Below are 25,671 nucleotides of genomic sequence, written 5' to 3' on the forward strand. Positions count from 1 at the left end.
CCTGGGCACAGAGGTCCTCTCAGTCCCAACCACCTACTCTCACGAGGGCCCAGAGCAGCCAACCACCCCTCCCTCCCTAGCACTGAAATTGGGCTGGTGGAGGCCAACTCGGGAGTGCGATCCAGAGATGCCTGGGGCTTCTACTTCAATTACATCACACCCAGGGGTACAGGAGCCCTGGAGCTGGGCTGGAGCTATTCCAGATTGATGTAGGGGGGAAAAGACTCTGGATAAGCGCCAACTCCCCTTGCTTCTCCCCCTCAGGTGGGAAAGGCATGCAGCCTGACGGGGAACAAGTGGGTGACCTATCAATGCTGGCAAGAAAACCCACTTTCTAGATCTGAGGAGATATTCAGGAGCCATGTTTCCTGCAGACACGGCAATGGGGATTGGTTCTGCTTCCTTTTAATGTAAACAGAATACACAAACACATTAAAAACCCCAATGTGACACAAGAGAATACACAGAAATTTATATATAGGTATTTACAGACCCTTGCAAACCAAGAGGAAAAATGGCACCCCTGGTTAAGGGAAGCTTCTCTTCCTAAACCCTAAGCCTGTCCAAAATCAAAGCACTGAAACATCTGTAGGAGCCTCTGCAATTGCTTCTGGATGAAACTTAGCAGGAAGCTGGAATGACATGAGAAACCCCTCAAAGCAAAACCAAGATTCTGACGTTCTGGCCCTGGTCTTCCTCCTTGGCAAGCTGACACGCCAAGGATTTGTGTCTTGGGAAGAGTCAGCATGACCCCTGCAATTCAGATGCAATGGCTTCCCAGCCCATCCCAGCTTTTCCCAGCCTTGGGCTGAAAGAAATGAGCTGCAACCAACCGTGTCCAAGAGAAGAAAGTGGGAAGGAGTGGAGGAAAAGAGGATCCCAAGCAGAGAGCAGATGGCTCTCTGGGCAGGACGCTGGCAATCAAAGAGGGGCCAAATCTGGCCTCCCTCACAAACCCAGCTGGACCAAGGGCAGGGCATGGTGGGGCTGTGCTGCCACCTGGAGGGATGTGGGAGCACTGCAGCAATGAACCAGGACAGCCTCTGGGGCACCTCCAGGTCACCCCTTCTTTCCTTCTCAGTACCCTGGCCCAGGAGCCTCACTGCAGCAGCTCCTCCCAGGAAATGGGCTTGGAGAAGACCTCCCTTTCTAACCAGAGGTCATAGTTCATCTGGAAGTCCTCGGGGAGGTCCACCCGCTGGCCCAGGACACTCTGCAGGCAGTTGTCCACAGGTAGGAAGTCCGGGTTGCTATGGGCCCGGTCATACCGCCGGGCGTTGAAGCGTTCAATATTGGCACGGAGGGCACATTCCTCTGCTTGGAAGTCCCAAGGCCGGGCATCAAGATCTGGGACAAAGCAGGAAGACATATTTAGGAGCCAAGTCCTCATGGTAGCTCCCCCTGGTTTCCCTGAAGTCGGGAACAGGCTGACCCTGGCTTGTAATGCTGTCAACCGGGAGACCTCCGATCCCCATCCTCAGAAAGACTGACAGGACTTTTTACTTAGATACAAAGGGAAATCAGGTAAAAAGAGAGAGGCCAGATCTACAGAGAAAAAGGCCCAACTGCAGTTTGGGGGACCCGGCCAGGGAGAGCCAAAGGAACACCAGCTTCTCTGAAAGTCACGCTCTCCCCGGCTCTCTGGGATGGATGGCAGGAAGCTGCGGATCCCCTCACTGGCTCCTTCTCTTAGTTCCCTGACCAGGAACCGGGGACCACTCTGTCTCCTCACAAATTCACAGAGCACTGGGGTACAGATGCGGTCACTCGGCCATGGGGTGGTGGGCGAGGCATTGCCACCGGTGTGGCAACACGCTCAGGAAAGCCCGGGGAAGTCCGCTCTGCCTGAGGCCGAAGCAGCCTACCAGAGGGGAAGAACCTGTGCAGACAGTGAGCAGTGCAGGTACGAGGGAGGTTCCTGCCAGGAGCAAGGAAAGTGGGGACAACGTGGCTACTGGGCCAAGATCCCTGGGGGTGACAGAAGCTGGGCTCTAGCTGGGTGAAGAGAAGCTGGATCAGATTACGGAGGAGGGAAGGGAGGCTGGCGAGCCTTATATGCCTTGTGTTAAGAGTGTGGCTCAAATTCTATGAGAAACCTGAAGCTCATGAAAGATTTTACTCCGGGAGTTAGGATCACAGGATCTGCTTTTTAAAAAGATCACTCAGACACAGTTTGAGGCACTGACAGAGGGGAAGAAGAGCAGGGCCAGGAGGTTGTTTGAGGTCTGTGAGAATTTCGGTGGTTAGAACCAAGGCAGTGGCAGTGGGGAGAGGAAAGCCAGGAAAGGATCTCATGGCAGTTTCTGGAAAAGGAACTATGTCAGGGGGACAGAGGAACGGGGGAGGGTCACATGCACCAATCCCAGGCAGCTTCTCAAGGTCCTTCCTGGAGCTCCTATCCTGATGCTAGAGAAGCAGGAACTGGACTCTGCGGGTTCATCAGAGGGAAAAGCCTCCCCCCTCAGCTTCGCGCCACAGCCTTACCGTTGCCGTACGCCCAGTCATCGTTCAGCCGATGCCGCACCTTCTGGTAGATGGCAGACATGGTCTTCATGTTGCTCTTCCGCCACTGCCGTCCCAGGTACTTGGTCTGCACCTTAAGCAGCTTCAGCACGTAGAGCTGCATCATGGCCTGCTTCACCTTCAGGGCCCGCTTCAGGATGGGGGCCGACTTGAACACCACCAGCATCTGGGAAGGGCCACGAGAGGACCGGGTTGAGGGCATGGATCAACACCTGCACCACCACCTTACTGCTTACCTTCTGGGGTTGCAGGCAGGGGACCCTACCATCACAGTTTCCCCTGGGAGGACATGGACCCCCCACTGCTAACATCATGGGTCATCATAAAATCATGATGGAAGAAAAGCTGTGAGCTCTCTCACCTCCAACATTCCTATGCACCAAGATGTAGAATCTCCGAGAATTCACGGACCTCCCCACCCCAAAGGCATCCTCAGGCTCAGGGTTACTGGAGGCTCCCAGAAGCCTGGTTGTGTTACCACTGGAGACTAAGAGGACACAGAAAAATCCCTTCTCTAAGTGTTCATTGCTTTAGGGTACAACTAAGCTTCTAGCTTCCAGTTCAACTCAGCAAGGCACCAAGGATGAGCTGTTAAAATGCAAGGATGTGGCTACCAGCGAGTGCAGCAAGAGGGGTGTCAGGGCAGCAGCAAGGCTGCATGGGGATGCCCTGGGAGGGGACAGCATGGGGTGTAGCCCTCTGCCTCGAGTCCCAAGTTCTGTCCCAAGCACTGGCTCACCATGGTCCTCGAATGCTTCCATTTTGTCAGCTTGTTCAAGATCCGAAGCAGATTGATACAAGAAAAGAGGTTCCTCCAGCAAAACTGGTTATTGTCACCCGCCTCCTACAGGGAGAGTCCAGGAACAATTGTAACCCTCATAGCTGCAGGATGCTCAGCATTGTCCAAGGCCCTCACACCTCCCTGGAACTGTACCGGCAACCCTCTCCTCAAGCCAGGAGGACTTCTGTCCCAGAGCTTGGCAGGGGTAGGGGACCTCCCTAGAATTTTTCTGTAGGAAACATGGAGCATGATTTTGGGGACTATACCCTCAGCCCCCATACCTGGGGCACTTGTACCCAGGCTCCCTCAGAGCTGTGCCCCACAGAGACACGACTGTGTGAGAGGCACCACTCAACCAAGTGAACTCTGGGTCAGTGGCCCCTGAAGACCATGCTCCTGACAAATTACTCCTTATATCCAAATCCTTCCACTATGTAAGGTCCTTCCCTCCAGCCCTTCTATGCAATTTTGGTGCTTTAAAAGCCAGTGCTCAACAATGACCTCATCTGTGAACACCTTTATCCCTCTGTCAGGGGAGGCAGGCCCTCTACCATCACCCCTCAAGTCAAAGAATGGCTGGGGAAGCACAGAGCCACTCACCAGACTCTCAGCGGTCAGCTCTGGTAGCTCATGCACCACGCAGTGAGGGTAATCCAGGACAGAAATGCTGCAGAGAGCAAGAGAAGGCGAGTGCCCACCGTGAGCGAAGGCTAGGGGCTGGTGAAGCAACTGTGACAGGGCTGGCTCCTGGCCTTCCTCCCTCACTTGGTGGCAGTGGAAGCAGTACTTTGCCCTGCCTGCACTCCCCTCATTTTCCAAGCTGGAGGATCAAATAGGAGGATCAAATCCCTGCTACCAGGGCAGCCCAGGTGGCTCAACGGTTTAACGCCACCTTCAGCCCAGGGCATGATCCTAGAGACCCAGGATCGAGTCCCACGTCGGGCTCCCTGCATGGAGCCTGCTTCTCCCTCAGCCTGTGTCTCTGCCCCCCTCTCTCTCTGTGTCTCTCATGAATAAATGAATAAAATCTTAAAAAAAAAAAAAAAAAAAATCCCTGCTACCAGAGAACTTATAGGGTCTCTCATGGCCAAAGACCAGGTAGCCATCTTGTAAGGTCCAGAGGCCCTCCTCTCCTACAGCAGCAAATCTGCAGAAATGGGGAAGATTTCTCAAGGCAGTTAATGCATGCCAAGCCCCTACTGGAGACAGCACCTGGCCAACCGCCCTCACCCTGTGCTGCGCCATCAGCTACAGCCGGCAGCAGGTGGGGGAGGGGGCAGACAAGGGCTCACGGTGCACGTGGCAGAGCTCCTCAGAGAGCAGGAGGCCCAGCCAGTCTCCTCAAAGAAACACCAAACAGTTGAGGACAGTACTGGAACCCAGGTTGAGAACCCTCCCACCCAGGCGGACTGTGCCACCTGTCACTGGAGTGGCTAGACTCAGACTTGACACAGTGGCACTCTCCACAGCAGGGGTCGGTCCCTGCGGTCCCTGTGCTGAGGCCCGGGAGAGTGCTGGCTTGCAGGGGCTGAGTGGGCTCAGCAGAGGAGGCCGGCCAGGAGCCCTGCCACCTGGCCACACCCACCCCTCCCTGCTCCCTCTCCCGTATCACCTGTTCTTGGCGGTGATGTAGGACATGATGTTTTGATTGAAGAACTTTAGGATCAGAGGGATGCAGTTGGCAAACACCAGGTGCTGGGCCATGTATTCAAACTGAAACCAACAGAAAAAAGTAAGTATGCCCTTTAGGACCTCGCCCTCTTTCCTCCAATGATAAAAGGCCTTGGTTGGAAGACTGTGTCTTAAAACATTCATGCAGAGTTCAAAGAGGTTTGAAGGTCAAGGCCTGAATTTTTCAGGATTGGAGGAGTAGTGCTGCCTGAGGCCCTGGCCCAGGGAACAGGAAGGAAGGCCCTGCAGGTACCTGGTAGACGTGGTTCAACTTAAAATGCTTGAGTAGCAACAGCAGGACAGCAGAAATGGCCTTAACAATGACCTCTTTGTGGCGGTTCACGTCCACCCCCAGCTTCATGCTCTGCAACACTGTGGTGCTGGAAACACAATTCCCAGGGTGAGCCACCAGCAGGTACAGCACAGCCCTTCTAGATGCTCGTGGGAGAGATGGCATTCTTGAGCCTTCCCTGGGCAAAGGCCCCCACCTCACCACCCACCCCTCGTGGGCATCTCAGATATCAGGCCCTGGGCTCCTCCTACCTGCCTCACAAGCAATCCAGCTCAGCACAATTCTTGTGAGGCCCCAAACACATTCTTAGCCTATTTCTCTGATTTCCTCGCAAAATGAACTCCTTTCCAAGTTCTTCCTAAGCTTTTGCTACTGTATGAACTTGGGTCCCTCCCAGTGTATCCTGTGGAATACTAGTACATTGAGGCTTTTCATACTGGGGAGAAAAAAGGGCTTTGGAGTCAGATATACTGAAGAAGCACTAAGTTAAACTGTTTCTTAATTCAGGGCCTTGCACTGTAAATCTCTGTGAAATTTAGTATTTGACTCTGGAACCCTTCTTCCAAGGACCATCATGATGGCCTGGTGTTCTAGGACGCTCCCTTTGGTATTAACCAATCCCTGCCTCCTCCCTCACCTGGCTATCATGGCCAGACTCAAGGGGCTCCAGCCCCCGGGGAGCTGGGTTCAGAGCTGGGTGGTACTGGCAGGCAGGCAAGCAGAAAGTCAGATCAAGGCCCAGGTCCTTCTCAAAGCAGAAAATGATCTCGGTTTGAACTCTCACATCAAAGCGATGAGGTCAGTGCCCCAGGGAAAAAGAACCCCTAAGGATTTCACTATCACCCTGAGATATCCACAAATATCCTGCATGCCAAATCAACAGCAAATAGAAAAGAATCCACACCCAGCTCAAGTTCAGCTGTTGGCCGGTAAAATGTACAGTAGTCCTGGATGATCACACAGCTTTCGAGGGAGGGTTTGGGAAATGTCAAACACAGCCTGATTCATTTTACAGAGGAGGAAATGACTTTTCCCCAGTTCACTCAATGGCAGAGTCTACACCAGAATCCGGGCCTACCACACAAAGCCACTTCCCCAACCAGTAAAATTAAGTATTTAATCCAATACAGTTTCTTTCTTCTGAGCCAGGAATACCCTAAACTTAACCCACAGAGAAAGTGAGTCAAAGAGAGAAATCAACCTAACAAAGAGTGGGACCTGAGAGGAAAACCTTGCCTTTCCCCTCTACCCTGCAGCCTCTGCCCTGCTCCATTCACCGGTATGCTACCCAGCTACTCACGGCATTTCCTCAGGCAGGACATCGGCTAAGATGTTGATTGAGTCTGTTTTGGCCTTTGAGGTGGGGGCTGCAGCCAGCAAGATCTTCAGCAGTGCGATCTGCCAGAGAAGCAGAAGCAGCCCTAAGCCCTTAGAGGTGGTCCTTCCAGAGGAGCTCAAATGGGTGGTGGGAGGGGCTAAAGGACACTGGCAGAGCGTGCTCTCAAGGCCAGTGTAGTGGGGAGGGCGATCCCGCGGCAGTACCTACGCATGGCCACTAAAGGGGTCCCAGACCCAGAGGACTCCTGAAGAGGTGGCAAGGCCCCAGGAGCAGGGGCACTCACCATGTACTGAGGCAGGCTGGGAAGCAAGCCTTGGTAGAGGGTTTCTGCAGGTACTTGCTCAACTTCCTCTTCTCCCTTTTAACACAATTAGGCACAAATACAAAACCCCAGTCCTGATGGGTCTCCTGAGCCAGCCTGCTAGGCGGCTAGAGGAGAATCTGTAAGTAGTGATATAAATAAAGATGTTGATAACGACAGCAAACATTGAATAATACGACCTGTGAGGCACTTTACCTGTAATAACTCAGTTAATCCTTACTACAACTCTGTGAAGAAGGCTATTATTATTCCCATTCCACAGGTGAGGAAACTAAAGCACGGCGAGATCCAGTAACTTGCCTAAGTGACCACCTACCAAGTCAGGGAGCTGGGAGTCAGAGGCAGGTGATGGGCTCAGAGTCTGTGCTCTTGACCCTCATACTAATAACCCGCCACCCCTGCAATGGGAGAGAGACTGGGAGCTTCGAGGGCAGGGCCTGGGGCAGCTCTGTGGTCTGGGCCCAGCCCAGTGCCTGGGAACAGCAGGGGAGTGGGTGGCGACTGGAGAAGGCCTCAGACTCACCCCTGAGAGAGGAGAGCGAAGGTACTCCTCCTCCATCTGCGCCTGGACCTCTGCAATCGATGTGTACTTGTGCTGGAGAGAGAGCGGGGGAAACACCCCTCATTCGCTGGCCAAAGCCGCACACCCTGGCAAAGACCCCATGCGGTTTTCTTCAAACACAATCTTCTCAAAGAGAGCTAACATCACCACAAAAATCCCTAACTCAAATCCTGAAATATTTTTCTAAGTGGACACATATTTCTTAAACCCAGTCTAAAAAGCACACAATAGATTAGGAAAAAACAAAGGAAAGAAGGGACTTCCAGATAACTAAAGAGATACGAGAAAACCACTAAAGGGAGAGTCAATGACTCAGAACCAAGTCCTCAAATAGCCTAATGGCACAGGGCCTGCTTAGCCCATTTGTACAAATCTCAAAAACGTATTTCAAAAACATATCATCAACATTTACACTCTTGACATGTTGTTAGGGGAGATACCTCTTCCCCACTTGATGTTTCCTCCCATGTGGAGGGATACGTGTGTGTAAAAAAAACTCCTGATCTCCCCTGCCCCTTTCCATACACTCACTCCTCTCCCTTCGCCGACTGGCAAGTATCAGGGAAGGAACAGGATTTTCTGAGCCCAACTTCCTTCTTTGAATTTCTCTTTAGAAAAAAGAAAAGCCTATGTTCTCTTCTGCTCCTCGATCAGGCTTAGCAGGGTTCCAATACCGCCTGGCCGTGGGTAGGTGAGTCCACCAACTCTGGAAGTAAAGCATTAGGGTGCATGTCGCTGCTGTGCCCTTTTGCCTCATTCTCCAGTCGCTCTATCAGCAAGAAAGCTGGTGTTTCAATCTCCATCTATCTACTCCTCTATCTCAATTGCCTTAGAGCTCGGGCTAGGAAAAGGGAGGGCTATTTATCAGGCCCCTTAAAACTCTAATTATCAAGTACTATCTTTAATAAACTCCCAGTTAAGTCTCCAACAAAAAGTCAGCTTAAATAAGTAAAACTTACAAAGAGCTGTTTTAAAGGGTATCACCACGGTCCACCCATGACTCCGCCCTAGGTTCCTTTGGGCAGACAATAGTCTTAAAAGGTTTCTCCCAAAAGGCTGCTCTCACTTTACTCACTCGGGACCAAAGTAGGTCAAAAGCTCATTCAATGCCACCTACCTGTTTCAGAGTCTTGATGCTCTCATGGATTGGCCTGGGCAGCCCCACCACTGTGTTGGTGTCACTGGTGAATAAAGAAAGCCCTGTTTTAAGCCCAGACATGAATTCGCCTCGATCCCCAAACACCAAAGGCCAGGAGAGTGAACTCCCAGTACCTTTCTTCAAAAGGAACTCAGATCACACTCACCTGCCTAAAGTGTAACCTATAAACTTGCTACGGCTGGACTCGAGGAACATCTCAATGTCTTTCTCTCTGCCAAAGAGAAAGAACCAGGTTTTTATTAAATGTTATTTCAAGGTGTCATGGTCAATAAAACACAGAATGCCCAAAAATGGTGAAGCCAGAAAAAAAGGTCTCCCACCATTGTTTTTCTTTTTAGGAAAAAAGAAAGAAGGAAGGAAGGAAAGGAGGAAAGGAAGAAAGAACTAAAATCCTTAGACTTTTTTTTTTAATGTCCTTTATAACATTGTTGGATCAATAACCTGAAAATATGTTACAGGTAATTAGTTTATCTGTAAAATTAAGGTACTACATCGAACTGAAAAGCACACTTTATTCAGCTAACAAGTTTGTCAAAAGAATTTCTCAAATATTTAAAGTTATTACAATTAGACCTCTCAGCTACTGATATTTTCACATGTGTCCTGGGTCCCTGTCTTAAACAATTGGCATGCACATCTTGCAGTTTTCTGATGACTAGTTTTGTATTGCCATCACAGATCACTGAAAACTGGGGTTTCAGATCAAGAAACTGACTTCTGTATTCTTTTGCACGTCCATCTATTTCTTAAGCTGGTGCCTTTTCAAACAGATACCACCTCCATTTACTTATGCAGGTACCTTCCCACCCACTGATTCATGCACACATATTTCAAACACCTTAAGTATGATCCTAAAACTCTTTTTTAATCTGTTAAAAACCACATACAATCCCAGGGTGAGAGGAGATGAATTCAGTTAAATGTCCTGGTTTTCATTTTTCCCTATTCTCCCTTTATTAGTATGGCTAACCAAGTGCTAACTCATATTACCAACTCAAGAGCCATACATGGGTCTCTCTGTGCAAGGCCAGTGCCCCGAGACCTCTGGGCCAACATGTGGTACTGTATAAGACAGCTTCATCCCAGAGCCACGGTTGGCCTGGCCCTACAGAGGACTTCCCATGGTGACTCAGGCCAGATGCCAGGCCTGGGGGTGGGAGATCTCTGGTTTCAGAAGCCAGGAGTGTGCCAGATGTCTGGGCCTCACCTGACCTTGGGAGCCCATGGAAGCCCCTTTGGGCAGGTGAGCCTGTCAGTCTGTGGGTGCTGCAGTGGGGGAGGCATCACTTCATCCCGTTCAAGGGGGAATGTCTCCCCCTCCAGACTGTTGTCATCATCATTCTCCTCTTCCTCTTCTCGAGAGTCATCAGCCTTGTAGGGATCCCGCTCGTTGAAGGCGTCCAAGTTGTCCTGTTTTATCAGCGCCTGAAAACAGAGGGACAAACCAAGCAACCATTAAGGGCAAGGAGGCTAGAGAGGCTCTATCACAGAAGGTAGTAGGCAGAGCCAAGGGCAGTGGAAAAGCCTGAGAGGAAGCCAAAGCTGAGCCAAAACAACAAAGGCCTTCTTGCCCCAGAGCCTCAAAAAAAGCCATGTGTGAGTACCTATAATAAACTGGGCCCTGGGCTAGAGACACAGAATCCCTGGCCCAGAGGCCTTCATTTGGACCAGCTGGTCAGAGATGATTTCTAACAGCCCTTTTCACACAGGGATCATGCTGCTACATGTCATGCACCTTGAGACTCTCAGGAGTCACAGGGGACATCGATTACCCTCACCTTGTGCTCCCGACGGCCCCGCTTTTGCTGCTGCTCAATCAAGTCTGAGGCAGACGCCGGCGGAGAGGCAGCCCTCATGTTACGGATCACCTTGATGCTGTCCTCAGGCAACGGAGGGAGGCCCAGGATGGTCCGCTTCTCAGCCTTCATGCTCTGCAGCTCCTCAAAGCCACCCAGTGTGCACTGCATCGTGGACAAGGGGCAGGGCTGGGCTGAATGCATCCATGAGTGGGTCCCTGGGCCCTGTGTTAGGCTCAAAAGCACATGTGATACCACGACCCACATCAATCTCTGAATAAGGAACTCACACGAGAATTCAGCAATGCCAAGGTGGGAGCAGAGAAAACGGACCAAGGGAAGGAGACATGGAGGCTAACTGAGCTAGTGGACATGTTTAGCTCCATATGTACGATATACTCTACATGTCAAAAAGGCAGACTGCAAAGCCTACCCTATCGGGTTCGTAGAAAAGTCCGTGAAACTCACATACTTCAAAAACTGTACATGCCGGTCTTTCAAAATCAAATTGGGGATACAGTTAGATACTACAAAAAAAAAGGAAAAAAAAAAAAAAAAAAAAAAAGCTTCCTCTCATCATGCCCCTAGAAGCCAAAACCCCAGTGGAATTCAGCTTTTGCCTCTGGCTTCAGTGAGGCTTTGTGAGGAACCAAAGGGATGTATGACCAAAACAAAAGGTGCACATCACTCTAAAGATTAAGAGGCCCTTAACTCACTGAGCCTGGCTCTGCAGAGTTTGCCTGCTCTGGAAGGAGGAAGGTGAGCCCCAGGGGGAGGAGGAGTCCCAACTGCAACGCTGCTCTCTGCTGAAATCACTCCTCCAGGTGGGAAGGGCGCTGGGCTTGGCTGCTGACAATGGCCCCAAGCCAAGGGTGCTGGCCAGTCCTTCCCCAGCCAGAAATGGGCTCCATACCACACCCTGAGGAAGATGGCACTAGCACAAGGCTCGCTCTTGCTTCCTTCAAGTGACCTCTGACTGAGGGGACCCGATTACACCAGCTCTAATTCTGCCTCCAATCACTTTATATGCTCCAGGTTCAGAAGCAGCCTGGTTGGAAAGAAGGCATTTTAGGGCTAGAGAAGCAGCTTCCAGGAGTCAGGGAGCCCACAATCTATTCCGACCCAAGGGCCAAGTCCTCTTTGACCATAGTGAGACAAAAGTGTCAAAGCAGTTAGTTATATATTAATTCACATATAGTTTTTCACATAATTCAACATTTAAAAAGATATACAATGAAAAGTCTCCCTCCTGCCCCGATCCCTAGGAGCTGAGTTCCCCTTCAAGGCAATGCTCACCAACACTGTCTTCCAGAGCAGCAAGAGAACTTTCTTCATGGGGAAGTGAGGGGCATGGCCGCTGCAAAATTTGGTCACCATCCCAAACAGCATGATGGCAAATGGTTCATTGTTGTACAGGGGGGAACCTAGAGGGAACACTAAGGGATCAGGCCCACCAGCAGGAACAGGACCCTCCCAAAGGCCAGAAGCCTCTGCTTCCAGGCAGGGCCTCAGCACCCCAGGATCTCTAGGGGCCTACCCAGCTCAGCCCTGAAGGTCTGTCGTATGGTCCTCCACTCAGCCTTATCGCCCTCACATTCCTGGTGAACGGTCTCCACAATCAGGTACATGATGTTGAGCAGGACCCTGGGAACAAGAGCCAGCTCATAATGGTGCAGAATGGGGAAGCAAGGGAGTGTCCCAGCTTCCCCACAGTCTAGCTGACATGAGGAAAGTGCTTGCACAAAGGCTAGCTGGGGGCGAGGGCTGTGACGCAGAGAAAACCAAGAGTCCCACAGAGCACCTCTTGGTGTGCCATTTCTTGGTCTCTGCTGTTAAGATCCTGACCAGATCTTACTCTGCTTGATATTTCAGCAGCGTCGAGCTAAGTGGATATCAAAGCAGGTGCTTCATCAATGGGTTGCTGAATGGATTAACATGAACAAGAAAGGCTCAAAACATTTCGGGTCCTAAGCTTCCTGGAGCAAGAAAAACTCAGAGGTGGGAGCGAACTGTGGAAGTAGGTGCCAGATCAGACAAAGCAGCACGGGGTCAAAGCTACCGTGATGGAGCAGAAATAGGGAGCCAGCGGGCAGTGCCCAGGGACCCGACCATAGTGGGGAAGACCACCAACACCAGGTCTGAAAACTCCCAAACTCAGAGACAAAGATGCTAATAAGCCTCACAAAAATGGGAAGGTGATCTCATTGTTCAGCAGTTGCTACCTCCTGTGCAGCCACAAAATATCATCAAGTAGATGGGGGTCGAGCTGCGTACCAGAAGGTGGAGCCCAAGTAGCCACGTCATGCATTTCACCAATCACAAAGTACCACACCACCAAGTTCTCAGCAAAAGTGTGGGCAGGAGGCCATATCTCATTGTGGCTCTAATAAGTGGCTTCACCCTAGGTTTCCTGTGAGGGATACAGCCCAGAGGCCCACCGAGGGAGAACCTTCTGCAGGGCTGACTCAGGACACATGAAGATCAGCATGCTCAGAAGGAGCACACCCACAGCGAGGGCACCCGAAGACACCCTCCTGCTGCCCGCTCTGATCTCATTCTCAGGGAACCCAGGCTTGCTGCCTGCCTCACCTCAGGTCTGTGCTGTCAGCCAAGGAGATGGCCGGCTTCCTCACTGCACTGCTGCAGGCGGCACTATTGCTGCAGGAGAGATTTGGGAGTCAAGTCTTCCCCCAGGAAGGAAGAGGAGGAGTTCCCCTGACAAGGGCCACCCAGTGGAGGAATAAAACTATATATGTGCTTTGACTGCACAAGAGGCCACAGCTCAACCTGACTGCTCAGAACAGAGCCTGGACCACGCCCTCAGCCTTACTAGGCCCAGTCACCCTCCTCTGAGACCTGAGTCCTGCCAGCTCTGTCCCCTCGACCCCTGCCTCCCCTTCCCTACTCCAGCTCCTCAGACGGACTCACTCTATTTCCATGTTCAGAAGTTCCACCAAAGCATTGAACGTGCCCACCTCCAGGAGCAGAAAGATGTTGTAGCGCATCCAGGACTGCACCTCTGCCTCCGAGCTACACTCTCCAAAGGTGCCTGCAGACACAGGGCTCATGGAGTCCTTCCCCAGATCTGACTGGGCAACGTCAGTGAAGGCAGTGTCAGGGTATCCGGGGGCCCACTCAGTACCTTGGGCAACGTAGAGAATTGCTCGAGCCACCTTGAGTCTTTTCTCCCTGGCAGTGACTTCCAAGCCATCCAGGAGCCTCATAGCATGGGTACGGTGCTCGTTAGTATCCAGCTCGGTCCATTTCTTATCTGTTACTGCAGGGCAAGAGACCAGTTATACTTGAGCCCAGAAAAGTCCTCACAATGGCGGGCAGCCCCAGTGGCGCAGCGGTTTGGCACCGCCTGCAGCCTGGGGTGTGATCCTGGAGACCTGGGATCGAGTCCCGCATCGGGCTCCCTGCATGGAGCCTGCTTCTCCCTCTGCCTCTCTCTGTCTCTATGAATAAATAAATAAAATCTTAAAAAAAAAAAAAAAAAAAGTCCTCACAATGGAATGAACACAATGCTAACTCACCAAATTCAAGACTGCCACAAGACCAGAAAACTCAGTAAGAGAAGTTACTCTCTACATAAGGTGGAAGGTCATGCTGCTGCTCTACAGATTTCCAGACTGAAACACTGATATTTTTTATGTTATTTTTATCACATAAAGCTTCCTCCGCTCCCCATATTCACACTCTGAAAAGCCACCACCAGAGTACCAGCAATCCCCCTCTAAAGCTCACAGGGGGCCTTGAACAATCATGGTTCAGCAGGTCTCTTAGGCCAGTCCAGAATGACTCAAGTCGCTCAGATGACTAAGAGAAACTCTGCAGCTCTCACCACACAGGGACAGAGGAACCAACAAGTGCAGGGAACCGGCTCACCATGGATCCGGAAGTCCTCCTCAAAGCATTTTCGATTCATCAGGAATTCTGGCCCTTCCGTGTAGCTGTAAAGCTCTATTAAGAACAAAGTCTCATTAGCTCCACGTCCACCTTCCATAGCAGTTCTCATAGGTAGCAAAGAATATAAGGCATCTGCTTCTAGGCCCCAGTCTCCCTGAATCACAGTGACTCCCAGACTATCCAATGACTAAGGGGGTGTGAGTGCTCTGATGTGCACGATGCAGAGAGTGCTGATTCCCGCTAGCAGCCGATAATCAGAATGCCACATAAATCCAGGCCTTTCCAGTCCTGTGCACATCAATCCCACCATGCCATGACAAGGCTGACTGCCACCATGGATAAGTGTCTCTCAGGTGGCCCTGACCTCCTAAATAGGACCTGTACTATGGAGGCCTGAGAAGCAGCTCAGGCTAGCTTCACATTACATGTGAGTAGCAGTGGCAGTAACAGATGTGCACAGATGCAGGCACATTTGTTGGCAAGCCTCATGAGTGACCTACTGCTCTAGGAAAGACCACTGCTGGGCACAGAGTGCATGGCCAAGGAGCATCACTGTCTGCGACTAGGCCACAGCCAAAAGAGCTGACCACACAGAAGAGGTGCTTCACCAAAGTAAAGGAAAAGCCAAAGTTATAAGATACACAAAGCCTGAATCCCATAATTAACATGTTTACATATGTGTGTGTGTGTGTGTATATATAAGTATGTACATGTATGTAAACATGTTCATTATAAATATATATATGTGTATATATGTATATATATATAAATCATAATTAACCAGGTGAAAAAATGAACTCCAAAATGACATTCACTTTTTTCTTTTTTTTAAAGCTGTTCATTGCTTTAATTTTGACATCTAGAAGAATTAGTCTCTACTAAAAAGTCATAGGCCATAACCTAGAGAATACCTTTTTATATTGCAAAGCACTTGTGACATTCACTCTCAATTTTATTGAAGACCAATACAGAAAAAAGCACCCCCAAATAATATGGAGGTCTGTGTTTTACCTGAGAGCTCTGCAGCCCACTTGTCTGTGTCAGCATATTCAAACTCGAGATCTGGCGACTCAGAATAGCCCTGTTGAGAAAAGGACAAAGAGTAATGCAAGAGACCATCCTGTTTTCCAAAGGAGGAAATACATATGCATTGAGACACTGTTGTGTTATAAGACACCACTGCCTCCACTTTTCTTAGGTATTAACACATTTATCTCCAGGGCTAGCTCAGGTCTTCCTATTAAGCCCTTGCAAGAACACCTTCCACTTTTCCTTAGTAGCACAATTTATATATATATATATATTTTCTAAGATTTTATTTATTTATTTATTCATGAGAGACAGAGAGACAGAGGCAGAGACACAGGCAGAGGGAGAAACAGGCTCCATGCAGGGAGCCCGATGTGGGATACGATCCTGGGACTCCAGGATCAGGACCTGAGCCAAAGGCAGACGCTCAACCGCTGAGCCACCCAGGCGTCCCTCAACTTATAATTATATACCAGCATGTGTGTTTATTTCATGTATGCCTCTCCATGAGACTCCAAGTTCCTTGAGAGAGAGAACTTGTCCACTCTGCTCACCTGTGACTTCACAATGCCCAGCACGCTACCTGGCTTGAATGAGCGAATATAAATGAAGAGTTTATAGTCAAATAAATTCTTGTTAGATAAATGAACACAAATGAACACAAAGCCTCTATGTATTCTGTGCAGTGAATGACCCATTCCACATGGTGCTAAGATTCTGGAAGCCTCACTTCTTTCTGGCTAGTGGTAAGCCATCAACAATTCAGGGCAAAATGAGTATTGACAGTCCGCTTTCCTGCCCTTCTCTCAAATTTCCGTGAGAACTGACGGGCAGAATGGTGTCCCTCCAACAGACAGGAGAGAAAGTGACAAAGAGAATCTGTTCACTGCTGGGGATAGGTGATCACGGAGACCACACCATCTTGAAAACCTTGTGCTAGGAAGAGAGAAGGGACGAAATAGGTAAAGGCCTCAGGCCTAATTACAAGCTACTTTGTAAGACAAAGAGCACTCACAAAACAATATAGCAAACCCACAGAGATGGAAAAACAAAGAACTTTACTCGGTCGAAGGCAATAATGCATACTTTCTCTAGTTACTGAGCTTCAGTTCATTTATGGAAAGGGGATGATAAAAATCCATCTTGAAGGTTTTGTGTTTGTTTGTTTTTTTAAGTATTTATTTATTTATTTAAGAGAGCCCATGAATAGGTGGCAAGGAGAGGGAGCACACTCCTCACTGAGCAGGGGGCCTAACCCAGGGCCCGATCCCAGCATCCAGGGATCATGACCTGAGCTGAAGGTGGACACTTAACTGACTGAGTCACCCAGGCGCCCCTATCTTGAAGGATTTAAGGACTAATCAAAATTATGTAGCACACAGTAGGCTCTCCCCAAGACCGCCTCGCTGTCCTCCAGGCACTGCTCAAGCTCCCAGCCGGTGGATTCCAGCTATGCCCCAAAGAGCGGAGTGCAGCTCTGGCATCTCCAATAAAATAACTGAAGCAGGTCTCTCAGCTTAAATGTGTTCATTGGCTGCCTTCCCTGCGATGAGTCTATATGGAAATTAAAGGGTAGAAAAGAGAAATTTACATGCATCAGAGGGTCATGATCATTGCCTTGATCACTGAAGGCTACTCAGGAAAATCTAAAACTATTCTTAAGCTCTAAGTCCTCTCCTGATGAAGGCAGGTTCACTCCCACGCCTTTCATACTTCACCATGCAAAAGCTCCTAAAAAACCAGTTTCACTGCTTTTTCAAATAATTCACTTCAAGCTCAGAGTACCTCTATTTTGGACTTGCCAAATTTTGACACGTTTTCCCAGGGGCGTGCACTGCCACCAGGACACCAAAGCCTGAGAGGACCGGATTTCCCGGCTGTGAGGCCGGCCGCGGCGCGGGCACTAGCGGGGGTCCCCTCCGAGCGACCTCCGAGCGACCTTCGGCGGGGGCGGCCGCGGGTCACAGCCCGGGGCCCCGGCGCTCCCTTCCTGAGGTCTCCGCGGGGAGGCCGGGAGTCCCGGGGCGCCGAGCCCGCTCCTCCGCCGGCCGTTGCGGGGCGGGGGGGGGGGGGGGGGCGGCGTCCCGGAGGCGGGGCCGGGGAGGCCGCGGAGGAGCACCGGCTTCGCGCCCGGCCGGGGGCGCCGGCCTCGCGCCCCGCTCCTTTCGCTGTGAAGTGCCACCCGCCCGCGGGCCCGCCCGGGCTCCGGGAAGCCCACGGGAGCCCACGGGGAGCCCACGGGAACCCACGGGAAGCCCACGGGAGCCCACGACCAGCCCGAAAGCCGCCCCCCCGCGCCCGCGGGCGCTACACCGGCCCCCCAAGCGCCTGACCTCCGAGTCTTTGCGCTGGTTGCGGTTGAACTCCCGGGCTTTGCCCCCGGGCAGGAGGCCCCCGCCGGCCCGCGGGGCCCCGGGAGGAGGCTGCGCGGCTGCGGGGGGCGGCGGTGGCGGCGGCTGGGGCTGCTTGTTGTTCATGATCAGCGGGACGGGAACGCCGGCTGCCGGCTCCATCTTGGCGGCTCCACACCCCCGGCTCAATTCTCGGACTCTAGTCTTCATGTAACTCTCGCGTGATTTCCTCCAGGAACGCCCCCCCCTCGTCGCCATATTAGGTGTGTCGGCAAGTGCCGGAAGCCATCTTGGCTGCCCAACACCTCGCGAGATCATCTCTTCCCGGGCTCTTAGCTTTCTCTTCCGCTTGGTTCTCACCCTTTTTTAGTCCTTGTGTGGGTGCAGTTTTACCTGTGAGTAGTCCCATAGCTCCTCAAGTCCTTGACTTGCCCCCACTTTGCCTTAATATAGCTTTGCACTTGTCACTGTGATAGCCCTTTGCAAAGCTTAGGCGACCGAACAGTGAACAAAACGGGCAGGATCCCCAGTCTTCAGGGAGTGGACACTCACCTGGGGGTCATGGGCGAAACAAGTGGCTAAAGCAATTAGAGTTGTGACTAGCATGCATTCATCACTCATTCAACACTTTTTTTTTTAAGAGATTTTATTTATAAGAGACACAGAGAGAGGCAGAGACAGGCAGAGGGAGAAGCAGGCTCCATGCAGGAGCCCGACGTGGGACTCGATCCCGGGTCTCCAGGATCACGCCCTGGGCCAAAAGTGGCGCTAAACTGCTGAGCCCCCCGCGTGCCCCTACCGTGCAAAGAGGCGTGGAGGCATCGTAAGCAGAGGGTCCTGGGGTCGCTGTGGCAGTGGAGTGAGCCAGGGGATGAACAGGAGGAGATGAGGGCCAGATAAATGCAGAGCCGTGAAGGGGATGAAAAATTTTTTTTTTCTATTTTCTATTCTAAGTAAAATGGAAAACAATCAGAGGGTGTTAACCAGGGAGCTGTTGTGGTCTGAAGTTTACAAGACCAATCTGGCTGCTTTTGGAAAAGGAATTAGAGACTTGAGAGTGAATGAGGGTAGGCAGGTTAGGAACTTTGTAGATGAAAATGATGGTGCTTGCACCAAAGTGGAGTTAACAATATTTCTATGTTGTGTGGGTAGATGTGACAGGATTTAGTAAAAGGTTAGAATCCTATCAGCAGGTTAGGGTGGAGTAAAGAATGAGTCCTAGATTTTTGGCTTAAGCAACTAGGTGAATGGTTGTATTGCTGATTACATTAGGGAGGTCTGGGAGAAAGAAAAACAGGTTTAGGAAGATCAAGATTTCTCTTTGGGGCATGTCAAGCTAGAGATGCCCATTAAACATCTTAGAGGTAACATGTGATAATTACCTGTTACTATGCTGTGAAGGCATTAAAGGCATTTTCTCCGTCCTTGTCCCTCCAGAACTCCATCTTGGCTACTCCAGCTCAATTCCCAGAAAGTTCCCCGTGATGCAACTTTCTCGAAATTTCCACCATCCAACTAGTAGTTGCTTTAAAAGTCTTTGTTGTAAACTGATGAATAAACTTAAAGCCACTATGTTGCTTCTTCCTCCTACTGATCTTCCCATCCTTTGCCCATTTCCTTTTATGTCTAATAATACACTTTGTAAATTAGCATTTCATCCAAGCTGGGCTGGGCCAAGGTGATAGGAAAAACTAGGAATTTGCAGGAAAAGGACTAATACGGCTAACCTTTTTGGATAAAATTAGCAAGTCCCACAAAACCCAATACATAACTGCTCTCTAGTTTTAGTCACCAGTTTGGCCAAGTTCTAAGACTGACCTATACCACAAGTTCTATCACCTAGGGGGAAGAATAGACCTTGAAACACCCTATACTGTTTCATCTCCGTTCAGAGTTGGGAAAGTTTAAGGTATTAGTTTAATAATTCCACTTCTATTAAAAGATTCTAAAGAAACAAAGATTTAGATGAAGATATATATGTGATGATGTTCCAGCCATTGGTGTTTTCAGTTGTATAAAGTTGGGACCAACCCAATTTGAGAAATAGCCAATAAAAAAAATGACTAACTAAATAATGGGGCTTTGATAAAATTGAATATATAGAAGATATGAATATTCATGTTTAATATTAAGAAGAATTTTCAGTGACACGTAGGAAAATAGTTATGACTTTCTTCTTTCCTCATCTGTAAACTGATGATAATCCCATGTTTTATGAAGGCTATGGATCAAATTATGTGAAATCATTTTGAAAACTATAAAGTGTTTTTTTAAAAAGGGGAATTATTATTATTACCAAGAGGTGAACCCTACAGTGAGAAGGCCCTTCCTTTGCCACAAGTAGTCATGGGGCTGCGCCCAAGAACATGGTAGTGGTCCCAGGTAGGCTCTGTAGAAGGAAGTTGGCCCGTGCTGTGTACCTCTAGGGTGTCATCTACCATCCATACCTAACTGCATATTTCTGGAAATTTCCATCTTAGCCCTAGTCAGATTATTACTAGTCACTGATATGCTCAATATTCAAGTCATGACTTGTAGAGCACATACAGACCAAGTCTTACCCTCTAGTTGCAGTGCTATGTGGCGTTTTCTCTATTAATGGCTATGAGAAGAAGAAAAGGTTGGGGATCCCTGGATGGCTCAGCGGTTTAGCGCCTGCCTTTGGCCCGGGGCGCGATCCTGGAGTCCCGGGATCGAGTCCCACATCAGGCTCCCGGCATGGAGCCTGCTTCTCCCTCCTTCTGTGTCTCTGCCTCTCTCTCTGTCTATGATAAATAAATAAATAAATCTTTAAAAAAGAAAAAAGAAAAGAAAAGGTTGATAATGTGGTAGTCAGTTAATAAGGCAAATAACATTAATCCTGTCTTCTAAAGGAATCAACCAGCTTAATTCTGTCCCAGGACATATTTAATTTATAACTTCATACCCTTCTTACATGCTCTATGGCTCAGTCAAAGGAGGATCCAAACATACATCCGATGGCTGGTTTGACATCTCACTTGGATGTCTAATAGGCATTTCAAACTTAGCATGCTACAAACAACTCTGAGTTCTCCATTTCCCCAAACCTGCTTTTCCCTTGTTTTTCCTTCTCGGAATAGATGATGTTCCCAATGGCCCACTTTTCTCAAGCCAAAACCTAGGACACGTCCTTGACTCCTCTCTGCTTCACCCCTTACATATATCCACCAGTGACTCTCCCCTAAAACCCATCCCAGAGCTTCCGTTTCATGCACATCACCCCTATAGTCGTCCCCACTTCTCTCCCTCTGTTTGCCTGACTCTCCCTGCAGCCAATTTGGGCTTTGAGAACCCCAAAGCAACTCGTGTAATTTACTTGCTTTCAATCTGCCATGGCTTCCCACCCTACTTAGATTTAAATCCTAGCTCTTTACCCTAACACCCAAGGCCCACGTGGGCCCAGCAAGGCCCTGCTTGCTTCTCTGACCTCATCTCCTAACTCTCTCCTCCTTTGACTTCACGGCCCCCCACTCTGTCTCTCTAGCATGCCAAGGTTGCAGCCGTGGCAAGACCTGTGCACTAGCTGGTTTATTGAGGTGAAAGGAGGCAGGGAGCTTGGAGTGTTCTTTTATAGATAACAGAAATAATAATAACAGCAAATATGTGTATGTGCTTCCTGTATGGCAGACACTGTTGCTAAGGACCTAAACTCATTTAATCCTCCCAACAACACTCTGGGATGGACACTTTGCAGATGAAGAAACCAGGATATAGAGAGGTAAAGTATTTGCTCAAGGTCACAGAGTGTCTTAGGCCAGGTTCCCTGAAAAGAGGCTCTGAAGCAGAGGTTCACATTTAGGAGGTATGTTGGAGACTGACCCTGTAGCACCTACAGTAAGAGCACCAGGACTCGGGGGAGGGAGAAGTTGGATTGTGACGCAGTGCAGCAGAGATCTCAGTGGACCCTTCATGGCATTGGAGAGCTGAGATGACCCTTTAGAATCATCCCACATTGGAGGCCAAGGCCTTTCTGTTTCTGCGTGGACACATCCTTGGGATGCTTAGGGAAGGGGTGTATCTTTGGGCAAGGTAGCTCTCTTTACCAAAGGCAGTAACTGGAGAAGCACCTCTGGTAACTTCAGCTGCTAGCAGCCAACACTGTGGGCAATAGAATTGTGAGAACCCCAGCCCTGGAAGGAGAGTTTGAACAGTGCATCACGCTGTCCAGGACACACTGCATATTAGTTTCTAGTTTTGTGTAGCAGGTTACCCCAACATCTAAGGATCAAAACAACACACATTTATTATCTCATAGTTTCTATGGGATGAAAATCTGAGGATGGCTTTGCTGAGAGCCTCTAGCTCAAGGATGTTAAAGAACAAATTATTCTGATACTTGTTAATGTGGTAAGGAAGACTTTAGTCAGGACTCTTGAAATAGGTGGTGTCCAGGTTATCAAAAGTTGAGAAAGGTTGCGCTCAACCCAAATTCAGCAAAGACGGATGGGGACTTGTAGCCAGCGAGTGTAATAAGGGGGTCAGTGGATGAAAAAAAAAGTTACTAAGAGGCGGTATCTAGGGTAGGGTAATTCTTGCTAAACTGACACAAGATTCTTGCTGAAGCCAGGCCAAGGTGATCAGATACCAAGGGTAGAGAATGAAGAATATGATTAGATATCAAGGGTGAGGAGATTCTTACTGAACTGACTTAACAGAACTCTTGTTACACTTGGGCTCTGCAAGCCTGACAAGGCCAAGGTGAAGGGGGCAAGGTCAAGGCCTCATCAAGAAAAGGGCTCGGAGGAGCCTGATTGAAGTTTGGACAAGCAGAGCCTCTTGCCAAGGTCTCTCATGAGGCTGCAAACTGTTAACTGGGGCTGTAGTCTTATATGACAGCTTGACCCGGGGAGGTGGGAGGTGATGGGACATACTCAAGTGATATGTCAGTGTTAGGGGTTGCAGGAGGAGGGTTCGAGGAAGATGGTGGAGTAGGAAGCCCCAGGAAATCGGTCTCCTCATCTAGAGGACACAGTGCACTGGCAGAGGCTGTCTGATGTAACTGTTCTGGAACTCAGAAGTTTGCTGAAGGCTTTACACCTCCCAGGGGGAAGACCTGGAGAGTAAACTACCTTAACTTTGATCAATTTCAGCTTTTAGCACAGTAGCAATTATCCCTCTCCAATGGCTTAAAACTGTAGGTTTTGTTTTCTCTGAGACTGATGCATTTAAAGAAAAAGATTGTTAGTGTGAAAACTAGTATTACTGTGTCTTTGGTTTGTGACTCCTCACTCTGTTCTCTCCATAATTTGAAAGAATAAAGAATTTATTTTATTTATTTTATTTTTTATTTTATTTTTTTTTTAAGAATAAAGAATTTAAAGAATTATTACTTTGTTTTTGGGCACACAATGTACAAAGATGACTTTTTTTTTTTCAGATTTTTTATTCATTTGAGAGACAGAGCATGAGTGAGAGCAGGAGCAGAGGAAGAGAGGCAGAGAGAGAGGGAGAAGCTGACTCCCCCAGGAAGCCAGAAGTTTAGCCAACTGAGCCTCCCAGGTACCTCTAAAGATGATATTTTGTAACATCAGAAACCAAAAGGGTAATGACAAGTGCTGTAAAGGAGCAGAGTTTTTGTATGTTATTGAAGGTATAAGTTCAAATTGGAGCATTATAAATTTAGAATCTTAAATGTAATCCCATGGTAACCACAAAGAAAATAGCTATATGATATACACAAAAGGAAATGAGAAAGGAATTTAAATAATTCACTACAAAAAAATCAACTAAACGCAAAAGAAGACAGTAATACAGGAAATGAGAGACAAAAAGAGCTGTAGGGCATATAGAATACACATTGCACAATGACAGAAGTCTCTCTTTATAAGTAATTAAGTGCAAGTAGTGTAAATAGATATAAAATAGTATAAATAGACTTAATGCCCCGATCAAAAGACAGAGATGGGCAGAATGGACAAAAACAGGACCTAACTATATGCTGTCTATTAAGAAATGCACTTGAGATCCCAAGGCACGATCAAGTTGAAAGGAGAGGATGGAAAAAGATATTCCATGCAAATAGGCACCAAAGAGAAAGGGTGGGGATGACTATATTAATATCAGACAAAATAGATTCTATCTATCTATCTATCTATCTATCTATCTATCTATCATCTATCTATCTATCTATCTATCTATATTTATTTATTTGAGAGAGAGCATACATGCATGTATGTGTGAGCATGGGGGGAGGGGCAGAGGGAGAGGCAGAGAGAATCTCAAGCAGACTCCATGCTGAGTGCAGAACCCAATATAGGGCTCCATCTCATGACCCTGGGATCATGACCAAGGTCATGAGCTGAGCTGAAACCAAGAGTCGGTTGCTTAACCCACTGCACCACTCAGACACCTTAGAATCAATTTTTAATCAGAAAAGTTTAGAAGAGGGGCACCTGGCTGGCTCAGTGGTTGAGCGTCTGCCTTCGGTTCAGGGCGTGATCCTGGGGTCCTGGGAATGAGTCCCGCATCAGGCTTCCTGGGAGCCTGCTTCTCCCTCGGCCTCTGCCTCTGCCTCTCTCTGTCTTTAATGAATAAATAAGTAAAATCTTAAATAAAAAACAAAAGGTTTAGAAGAGACAAAGAAGGATATTACATATTTTTTGTAAAGATTTTATTTATTTCAGAGAGAGAGAGAAAGGGGAGAGGGCTAGAGGGAGAGGGAGAGAGAATCTCAAGCTGACTCTGCTGTGCAGGGAGTCTGGGGTGGGGCTCTATCTCACAATGCTGAGATCAGGGCCTGAGACTACCACCCGAGCCAAAACCAAGAGTCAGATGCCCAACTGACTGAGCCACCCAGGCTCTCCAAAAGAGGACATGATGTATTAATAAAAGGTTCAACACAGCACAAAGCTATAATAATCATAAGCATTTATGCATCTAATGAAGATCGTCAAAATAAATGAAGCAAAAACTGATAGACTTAAAGGAGAAATGGATAGTTCTACAATATTGGTTGGAGACTTCAATACCCCACTCACGATAATGGATAGAACCACCAAACAGAAGATAAGCAAGGGATCAGAGGACTGAAACAACGCAGTAAACCAGCCAGCTCTAACAGACACACAGAACCCTCTCTCCAACAACAAAAAGCATAAACATTAGTAAGTTCCCAGCATAGACAGGAAAAAGCCACAGGTGGTGGCTTGTTCCCCATCATATGTGTGACAGAGAAAAACAGTTCCCTTCTTCCTGTTTTACCATGAGATTTGAGATAAAGCCATGTTTACTTGAAATTCACACAGCTATCCCCTCTGTCGACAGATTTGCCTGAAAGCAAGCTGTAAGAGCTAGCGCAGCCCGGAGAAGGCTAGGCTCCATGGACCTTCAGTAGAGCAGTGTGCTCATATTAATCTACTTCAAGCTCCTAGTTGCACTTTCCCTGGCGAGAAAACACTGCTAAGTGGCCCTTCGGAAGTAATTTGCCCACAAAAAAGGCAAGAGAATTGTTGAAAAGAATGCACCTTGTGTTTGGCATTTGTGCATGGAAATAGTGGTGTCAGAAATGAACATATGGGGGATCCCTGGGTGGCGCAGCGGTTTGGCGCCTGCCTTTGGCCCAGGGCGCGATCCCGGAGACCCGGGATCGAGTCCCACATCGGGCTCCCGGTGCATGGAGCCTGCTTCTCCCTCTGCCTGTGTCTCTGCCTCTCTCTCTCTCTCTGTGACTATCATAAATAAATTAAAAAAAAAAAAAAGAAATGAACATATGTGTGAACTTTTGTGATTTAACAACCCAGTCCAGAGCACAAGGACCCAATGGGACATCAGGGAATCTTTGGGGCCCCAAGAGTGGGCAACTTTGAGCCAGTTTGGCGCTGGCTTTGGGAAGCAGAGTCCTGTGCACCAGGAGGCAGCAGGGTCCCAAGGTTGCCAGGGCTTGCTATTCAGGGAGCATTAGCATGTCATGGCATCTG

At 48.9% G+C, this 25,671-nt stretch overlaps 1 protein-coding gene and 1 long non-coding RNA gene across 5 annotated transcripts; one reads left to right on the plus strand and one right to left on the minus strand.

Annotated features, from left to right (window-relative positions):
* Positions 1 to 389: 389 nt before the first annotated feature.
* Positions 390 to 17,896, minus strand: STRIP1 (striatin interacting protein 1). 3 transcript variants are annotated; one of them, XM_025417304.3, is made up of 21 exons: positions 17,717 to 17,896; positions 15,366 to 15,435; positions 14,334 to 14,408; positions 13,588 to 13,722; positions 13,374 to 13,494; positions 13,035 to 13,103; positions 11,983 to 12,089; positions 11,742 to 11,869; positions 10,428 to 10,610; positions 9,857 to 10,074; positions 8,795 to 8,860; positions 8,608 to 8,671; positions 7,452 to 7,523; positions 6,890 to 6,964; positions 6,568 to 6,665; positions 5,229 to 5,355; positions 4,917 to 5,017; positions 3,905 to 3,971; positions 3,263 to 3,367; positions 2,485 to 2,689; positions 390 to 1,347 (listed from the first exon to the last, which is right to left on the minus strand). In XM_025417304.3, exons 1-21 carry the CDS (start codon positions 17,894 to 17,896, stop codon positions 1,100 to 1,102), a joined length of 2,514 nt encoding a protein of 837 aa, XP_025273089.3. In that variant the 3' UTR covers positions 390 to 1,099. The 3 variants fall into 3 exon arrangements, with proteins under 3 accessions (XP_025273089.3, XP_048967556.1, XP_048967557.1); XM_049111599.1 differs by lacking the exon at positions 17,717 to 17,896 and adding an exon at positions 17,169 to 17,345; XM_049111600.1 differs by lacking the exon at positions 17,717 to 17,896 and adding an exon at positions 17,186 to 17,248.
* On the plus strand, positions 17,867 to 25,441 carry LOC125755295 (uncharacterized). 2 transcript variants are annotated; one of them, XR_007411334.1, is made up of 3 exons: positions 17,867 to 17,997; positions 23,133 to 23,254; positions 25,019 to 25,441. It is a non-coding gene; the product is annotated as an uncharacterized LOC125755295 (long non-coding RNA). The 2 variants fall into 2 exon arrangements; XR_007411335.1 differs by having other exon boundaries at positions 17,932 to 18,129.
* Positions 25,442 to 25,671: the final 230 nt, after the last annotated feature.

The sequence above is a fragment of the Canis lupus genome, chromosome 6 (genome assembly GCF_003254725.2).
Source record: "Canis lupus dingo isolate Sandy chromosome 6, ASM325472v2, whole genome shotgun sequence".
Classification (NCBI taxonomy): domain Eukaryota; kingdom Metazoa; phylum Chordata; class Mammalia; order Carnivora; family Canidae; genus Canis; species Canis lupus.

Excerpts from the sequence above, each read along its gene's own strand:
- STRIP1 (XM_025417304.3), bottom strand. The coding sequence starts at position 17,896 with ATGGAGCCGGCAGCCGGCGTTCCCGTCCCGCTGATCATGAACAACAAG. Across the intron at positions 6,666-6,889 it reads CCAGCCTGCCTCAGTACATG|ATCGCACTGCTGAAGATCTT; the intron begins GTGAGTGCCCCT and ends CTTCTCTGGCAG. Across the intron at positions 5,018-5,228 it reads AGTTGAACCACGTCTACCAG|TTTGAATACATGGCCCAGCA; the intron begins GTACCTGCAGGG and ends TGTTGGTTTCAG.